Here is a 7,933-nt window from a genome sequence, read left to right as displayed (position 1 = left end):
GGTTTTAGAGCCCCGAATGGCCATAAAAACAATAAAATCAACTATAAAACCTGCACTAGTGATATTAAAAAATTATGTAGTTCAATAAATGTGACATTTCATGAATGCGGATTTAATAGTCTCCAACCCGTGGAAGGAGGAAGGCTGAGGTCTAACAATTGAATTTGAAAGGGGCGGTTCTGTAGAACTGCAAAATTAAGTGCTTCATTTTTCTTGTTAGGGATTATGCAGTGGTAGTGGAATGTAATAACTGTGTCATTAAAACTTCCTTTTAACAAGGCCTATTGCTTGTATAAAAGTCAGAAAAGAATAATCTCTTCCTCTATTTATTTGTTTTCCAATAATACAGCAAAACAATTTTTTTTCTTTTTGCATAAACTTGTTCTCAAGATTTTGAATCGACAGCTTGTAAAATATTGTGGGGGCCCTCCATTCTGCTGCCTCATATCATGCACGTCGTTATTCCAGAGGGCAACGGGTCATGGGTTTACTGTACATTTATTAAGTAAATCAAGCTGCAAATCCAACACTTCCAGATGAAAACATTAACTAAACCCCTCGGAAAGAGCAATGCCTGGGAGACTGAGCACAGAGAAAAAATAATCAAAACTGTCAGCTCGCTTTACGTGTACCTGATATTTACAAGGCACAAGACCACGCTTTAAAGGTGAGTTTTGGCATTTGTTAACAATGTAAAGAAAAAGAAAACCCAATCTCTCTGTATTATTAAAAGATATATTTTTTTTGTTTTTCATTTCACCAACACCCTTTCGTCTTGCTCTGAGCCTCTCAGTTATTAAGATCTTCGTGGGTTTGAACTGGAGACCTTTTTTTTTTCTTTTTTTTTAAAGAAAAAAAAAAAAAAAGAAGCAAAGTTATACCAGCACCTGCTATTCCTTAACAGCTTTCTGTGCTCGCTGTCAGCACGGGGGCATGGGAGTGAGACGGTGCACGGCGGGGTCCGCGGACACGCAGGGTGCACCTGCCGCCTCCGCTCGCACGGAGGGGGACAGGGCTGCGCCAGCCGCTGCCGTCGGGGCGCGGCCCCGGGTGCTTGAGGGGCGCGGGCAGAGCGGGGTTCGCTGCCCCTTCCACACCGCTCCCGCCACCCCTCGCCCAAGCCCGGCCGACAGCGGTGCTGGCAAGGGGCAGCCCCGCGGAGCGGAGTCGGCGACGCCCGGACGGAGAGCGCGTCTCTCGCTCGGGGCTGCGGGGCAGGGGGAATCACCCGGCGGGATCTTAGAAATTTAATCGATGGAGCCCAGGTGGCGCTGCTCGGGCCGTCGCGCCGCCTTCTCTGCCAGGGCTGTCGGGCACTGGGACCCCAGCCCCGCGCGGTCCCCGGACGCCCCATCACCCTCCAGTTTGCTGCCCCGATGCCGGCCGTCGGTGCCAGGCAGGACGCGAGAAGTGCGGCGCAACTTCCTGCTTCGCCACGCCGTGCTCTCGGCCCTGTCCTGGGCACGGGGCAGGAGCCTGCGCGGCCCCGCCGCCCACGCACTCCCTCCACCCGCTCCCGGTCCACGCAGTCAGGCGGAGCGCCGCGCGGACCTTTCCAAAGAAGAGCTCCCCGGGCCGGGTGGGAGGTGCCCATCCCCTTCTTGCTTCCTCCCTCGGTCCGCGCCAGGGCCACGCTGCAGGGCTCAGCGCCCACCCCCACGGGGAAGCCCGAGAACCGGGTGACGCTGTGTCGTGCGCGGGCAGAGGAGCGGGAACCGCTGCGGGAGGCGCCGGGCCCCTGTGCCGTCGGGGCCCGGCGGGTGGCGGATCGCGCCCCGCTGCCCCGGGCTCCGCTGGGCTGCGGCGGTGGTTGATTGGCGCCGCGGGGAGTTCGCTCGGGGAGGCGGGGGGAGTGTTTGCCGGCGGGGGGTGGTTTCCCCCTTCACTGGCCGGGCTCATTGGCCAGACGGCGCCGTGGCAGGAAGGGGACAGAGACCACGCGGGCTCCGCCCCGCGCCAATAGAAACCTATCGAAGGGTAACCCGAGCCCAGAGAAACCCGCGGCGGCGGTGCCAGCACCCAGCCGCCGCGGTCGGGGCCGGCTTTCCGCAGGGGCGGCCGGGGGCGCGGGGGTGCGCGGGCGGCGACCGCGCCATGCAGTACCAGCCACCGGGCGCGGCGCCGGCGGCCCTGGGCGTCGGCGTCCCGCTGTACGCGCCCACGCCGCTGCTCCAGCCCGCGCACCCCACGCCCTTCTACATCGAGGACATCCTGGGCCGCGGCCCCGCCGCTGCCCCGGCCCCCCACTCCCTGCCCGCCCCGCCGCCGCCAACGCTGCCGTCGCCCAACTCCTCCTTCACCAGCCTGGTGTCCCCGTACCGGACCCCCATCTACGAGCCGACCCCCGTCCACCCGGCCTTCTCCCACCACCTCGCCGCCACCTATGGCACCGGCGCCTACGCCGGGCCCCTCTACTCCTTCCCCCGCGCCGTCGGCGACTACGCGCACGCCCTGATCCGGCAGGACCCCCTGGGTAAGCCATGTGCCCTCCCCTCCGCCCTCCCCGGCTGCCGCGCAGCTCGCGTCCCGTCTCCATCCCGCCGTCGGAGCAGGGGTAAATGGGAAGTGCCTGAAAGTGGTCCCCTTTCCCGCTCGCCCCGCTGCCTCTCTGTGTTCCCCCGGCTCCCTCCGGCCCCCGTCTGATTTACAGTAAATTAAAGACGTGCCGCGCTCCAGGTCTGGCAGCGAGACCACAGTGCGCGGCCGCGGTGACTCAGATTTGTTTTTCTTCAAACCAAGTGACTCTGAGAGTGTCCTTAGTAATGTCGCGTGTGGTTTTGGTGGGGAGTTTTAATTGTGCTTGGAGATCGCATGGCAGATCTCAGTCTTTTCCTGCGGATGACTTGAAAAACAGTCGGGAGGCCAGCTCCTCTCGCTGGGGCCCCTGAGGTTCCTCCGCGGGTCGGTTCGGGCCGGGCCAAGCCGGGTCGGGTCGGGGGCCCCGGCGACCACTTCACGCCCTTGGCCGGGGGAAGCGACCCCGCTGCGGGGGCCGAGCCCCGTGCCCGAGCTGCAGCACTTGTTCTTAGTGATTGCAAAACTGGACCTGACTCACCACATTTGTGCAGTGAAAGAGGCTGACCCTTTCCGTTCATACAGGAAACCTTGAGCTCTCGATAGGAGTAAATCTGGTTTCAGAAGCTGTTAAGTGTTTTCCTGGCCGCCTGAAGCAGGCTCTTCCCCGGGAGTCGTGCACATTGCTGATTACTTTATCGACATCCTCAATACAGACAAATTCAGGAAACACTCGACTTCTGATAGCCGGGATCCGTTTTTCTGATATTGTTCATTTCCTCTGTGTGGGATGTGACTTTATGACAGCTAAAATAACCAGTTGCTTCCTATTTTTTGAGTCTGTTTTGCACCAGAATTACTAAAGCCTGACGCAAGCAAAATCTCGAAAAACAATGCAGCAAATTGCAAAGGGTGCAGGCAGAAAGACAAACAGCGTGACTCAGTAGCACTGGCTAGAGCCTCCTGCCCCGGGACGCGGCCGCGGCTCCGCAGCGGGGCAGGTTCCCCGGCGTGTCGCTGCCTGCACCGCCTCGCCCCTCAGGCGGCCCCGGCCCGGCGCTCAGCCTGGCGGGCACACCGCGGCCTCGGGCGGGCAAGCCCCCAGCCGGGGGTGGGGGACATGGGGGCACTTCTTCCTAGAAGCCCAGTGCCCTCGTGTTGGCGCATCACCCCTGCCCAGCCCCGCGATGTTCCCACTCTCCGCAGGTACCCGGGCACTGGCTCAGAGAAAGGGAGACAGTTTCTTCAGGGCATCGCAGTGAAAGAGCAGAAGGAAGCAAAGGTCTTTTTTTTTTTTTTTTTTTTTTTTTTTGGGTCTTTTCTTTGCGAGATAGACCAACAGGAAACACATTGACGGAAATGTTGCCAAAGCCCGTAGAGTGACTTTAACTGGTCTGCCTGCTTGGCGGAGGGGAAAAATCAGAGAGGGGAAAGATCAGAGTAGGAACTAGGGGAAATAAAATCAGGCGAAGGAAATTAGCGAGCCCTGGACCCGGCGCGCTTCCAGGCCTGGGCCCGGGCAGGGCCGGGGCTTCCCAGCCACGCGTGTCCGCGGCCGGCCAGTGACCCTCGGCGCTGTGCCTCTCTTTGTAGGGAAGCCGCTGCTGTGGAGCCCCTTCATCCAGCGGCCGCTGCACAAGAGGAAGGGGGGGCAGGTCCGCTTCTCCAACGACCAGACCATTGAGTTGGAGAAGAAGTTCGAGACGCAGAAATACCTCTCTCCGCCGGAGAGGAAGCGCCTGGCCAAGATGCTGCAGCTCAGCGAGAGGCAGGTGAGGCCGTGCCCCCGCCCCGGGGAACCGCACCCCCTTTCCGGCCGCTCCGGCCCCGCTGTGCGGCTGCTGTTGGTGCATCGCTCCCGGGAACCTGGCCGGCTCGGGGTCGGCAGGGAGGGGGGGTGCTTGGCAGGCTCTTGCTTTTTGCTTGTGGCTTGGGTAGGGCTCCGGGCACTTACCGGCTCCAAGACTACCCCGCGCCTTTTCTTGTTGTCGTTGCTCAGGTGAAAACGTGGTTTCAGAATCGCAGAGCCAAATGGAGGCGTCTAAAGCAGGTTCGTGGATGTTTCTGTTTCTATAGAAATAAGTATTTTAATTGTCTTATCTTACACCGTGCTCGCCTATTCCAGGTTGTATGCAGAAGTCATCTGAAAGGCTGTTTAACCTCTTCACCTTGATTAAAAAGACAAATAGTCATGCTGGAATCCATGAGGGCTCGTTCAGGCAGCACTAATGTTAAAAGCTTCTAATGTAGTTCCTATATCAATTATGCCCGTCTTTCACACACCACCTATTAAAACTCCACGCTAATTGTTTTGTAAACCCATATGTTGTTTAGCCAATTAACGTGGAGAAGATAAGTAATTGTCAGTAAATTACTTAGGCAGTTTTTTTGGAGGATGATATTTAGTGGTGTTTTAAAACGCCCCCTCTTAATAAACACAAGTCGATGTATTTTACTAATGTTGGGAGAAGGCCGGTACAAACACCTTTTTAGTTTTGAGGAGCCACATGGAAAACTGAGTAGCTTTTACTTTCCGTTTGCAAGGAGTTACAGTGTGTGAGGCTAAGAGGTTAAAGCAGTTTCCCTTCCCTTAGAAACCATGCTCAAGCAGATAATTATTTAGGGGGTTTTATGGCACTTAGGGCCCGATCCTGCCTGGCTCAGCAAAATTGAGGTCCCTTGGCTCAAATATTTTTGAAAAATTCCAACATTTTGGCCTGAGTCTGGCTTCAGCAAGTCTGACATGGACACACAAGTTTTACTGGCAAATTGGCCTTTAATATAAAAGTAAAAACAAAAGAAAACCAATCACAGTACCATGCTCTAGATGAATCTGTTCTGTGACCTTCACCTGAGTTTAACTCAATCTTCAGTTGATTTTTTAATAAAGTCCTATTATTCTGGCAAGAGGCTGGCTAGGGCCCAACCCATGCCACAGTGTCTGGAGACCTCGCTTGGGATCTCGGCCATTTTAAGTCATTTCCTCCTTTTCATTCAGTCACATCCATTTCTCCAAGCCCGGATGGTTATATCCTGGGTACGTGTTTCTGCCTGCTTTCTCTTTAGAGTAGCATTTAATGCCCCCTTAGGGGACTGGGCTCTCCAGACAGGTGCCAATACAGGGTACTCTTGCCTTCACAAACAGGGTTTTGGTTCGGTTTGGTTTTAGTGGTGAGTTTTTTAATGTTGAGTTTTAGCTTAATTAGTAATTTTTTTTCCATTTGCTTTTGGGCCACTGATGGATTCAGCCTCCCTCCTCTTGCTGTCGGGTGTAATTAAAGAAAGATCAGGGCAGGAGGAAGCTGTGTGTCGGTGTTTGTAGACTCATAATAAACATTTGCTTTGCTAAAGACAAAAGTTCAGAGGTTCCTGGGCTCCAGCAGCTCCTGACTCTTTTGAAGTGACTGCGATAACCATCACCAAGGAGCCTTATTCACGGCAGCAGCCCCTGTGGCTGTGAGGGAGTGCAATCAGAGCCCTCGCCCAGCCCTGTCCCACTCAGGCAGGTTTATAGGCAGGAGGCCCAGGGAGGTAGCGGGACACCTGCCTCTTTCTGCAAGAAACCCAAGGTGGCTTTCCCACACAGCACAGCTGGAATTCCCAGGCCTCCTAACTCTGGCCTATAGTTCTGTACCAAGCAGGATTCTTTCATTGCAGGAGAACCCCCAGGCCACCAAAAAAGAAGAAGTAGAAGGTGCTGACAGTCACAGTGACCAAAGGCCGGAGAGCTGCCAGAGCCCGGAGCAGAAGGGTAAGGAGGTCTCTCTGGATGGCTCACAGTACACCCCCTCACCAGCCTCACAGGAGGACCTGGAGTCAGATGTCTCTGATGACTCTGATCAAGAAGTGGACATTGAAGGTGATAAAGGCTATTACAATGCTGCCCACTAACAGCCCCATGCAGAGAGCGGACCCTAACTCGGCTTGCACTTTACCAGGGGCTGGTTTGAAAGAATATTGTGCTGCAGGAGAAAACTTTCACCGTTACACTGAAAGAAAAAAAGCATCACCAAATAGACTCATTTTATAATAAGCAGAGAAAGAAAGATGTATTTTCTGCAAACAGTTCAGTTTTGGCATCTCTAATTTGGTTAAAGGACCATGGTTTGTATTTAATTCTTTGTAAGATATGTTTGTACAATAATCAATGTTCTAACTGGAATATAATCCTGCACCCTGTCTTTGCTCACGGTGGTGGAGAGGGTCTGAATCAGCTGCTGTCAGTGATCAGGCAAAACTCTAGCTAGCGTGGAAGTGAGTATGGATTGCAGGACTAAGCCCTTTATATGTGTAAACAAACGTACTTTAAATAGATTAATTTAAATGCCCTTTTTAAGCAGAAAAATATGTTCTGTGAAATAGGGAGGGATTTGACCATCCCAAGAAGTGCCTTATGTTTGCACCCTTTTATGTGCCATGGTGCTCTCTACTGAGACATCTCTCCATTTGTCAGGTAGAGTTGTTGGACAGATTCCTTTTTCTTCTTGTGTGAGATGAAATGTGCCTTCTCATATTTTTGATCACAGTTGGATGGTTCCATTTGCAGAAAAAAAATTACTTTCCTCCTTCAAAATCTCTAGCACTGTTTTTTATGGATTTAATATTTGAAGAGAAAATGCAAGGAGCGATAGGGCCCTGCTGCAGGAGAGAAACTGGCATCAGCTGTGGGGCATAAGTGAGGCACACAAGTGTGGGAAGATAATGCCTATCATACACATATCTGCTTCTGTACATACTAGTTTTGTTTAAAAGTCTTGTGGTTTTATACCTCACATTGTTCATATTTTGTACATATTTGTTCAGTGTTAAAAAAAAAAAAAAAAGGCAAAACCTGGTATTTAATTTTTGATGGACATATCTGTGAAATAAACCCAAACTCTGCACATTCACCACTCTGGTCATCCAGTTACTGGCAGGAGAAAACCCAAACCTCTCCTCTGCCAGCAGTGCCCCAGGTGTGTTGTAAGCGGGCTTTTCCCTCACTGTGCCGGTCACCAGCCACCCCACAGCTTTCTGGGTGCCCTTGGTTGCAGGAGTCTCATGTGATCTCACTGCTATATTTTTTTGCTGTTTTTCACCCCACGTTTCAGTTTTGCCCATATCCACACGGGAACAGGCTCTGTGGCAGCAGGAGGAAAACCTGGCTGGCAAGCCCAGGCTGGAAGCGTGGGTGTTTACCCCCGAGTCGTCCCGACCTCGGGGGGCCGGAGAGGGGGTGCGGGCTGGAGGAGGAGCGGGGCCGGCAGAGCCTGCTCAGGGCCGGGCATCGACCGCAGCCGGGGCAGACGCTGACCCACCTGAGTCAACAGTGGTTATTCATCGGCCTTTCTCTGAAATTACGTTGACCTGGGGAAGGAGCACGGAACCCGGGGTGCGAGAATTGCTCCCAGGAGCGGGCATCCTCGGTGGGTACCCGTGT

General features: G+C 53.9%; 1 protein-coding gene across 1 annotated transcript; it reads left to right on the top strand.

The window, feature by feature from the left end:
- Window positions 1-1,979: 1,979 nt before the first annotated feature.
- HHEX (hematopoietically expressed homeobox) lies at window positions 1,980-7,403 on the top strand. The gene is made up of 4 exons (XM_069019708.1): window positions 1,980-2,473; window positions 4,108-4,286; window positions 4,514-4,564; window positions 6,172-7,403. The coding sequence occupies exons 1-4, from the start codon at window positions 2,095-2,097 to the stop codon at window positions 6,403-6,405; spliced, it is 843 nt and encodes a 280-aa protein (XP_068875809.1). The 5' UTR covers window positions 1,980-2,094; the 3' UTR covers window positions 6,406-7,403.
- The last annotated feature ends 530 nt before the right edge of the window (window positions 7,404-7,933 follow it).

This window comes from Aphelocoma coerulescens, chromosome 6 (genome assembly GCF_041296385.1).
Source record: "Aphelocoma coerulescens isolate FSJ_1873_10779 chromosome 6, UR_Acoe_1.0, whole genome shotgun sequence".
NCBI classification, from domain to species: domain Eukaryota; kingdom Metazoa; phylum Chordata; class Aves; order Passeriformes; family Corvidae; genus Aphelocoma; species Aphelocoma coerulescens.
The sequence above is the reverse complement of the archived record's forward strand: the minus strand, read 5'-3'. Positions and strand labels throughout refer to the sequence as shown.

Excerpts from the sequence above, each read along its gene's own strand:
- HHEX (XM_069019708.1), top strand. The coding sequence starts at position 2,095 with ATGCAGTACCAGCCACCGGGCGCGGCGCCGGCGGCCCTGGGCGTCGGC. Across the intron at positions 4,287-4,513 it reads TGCAGCTCAGCGAGAGGCAG|GTGAAAACGTGGTTTCAGAA; the intron begins GTGAGGCCGTGC and ends GTCGTTGCTCAG. Across the intron at positions 4,565-6,171 it reads AATGGAGGCGTCTAAAGCAG|GAGAACCCCCAGGCCACCAA; the intron begins GTTCGTGGATGT and ends CTTTCATTGCAG.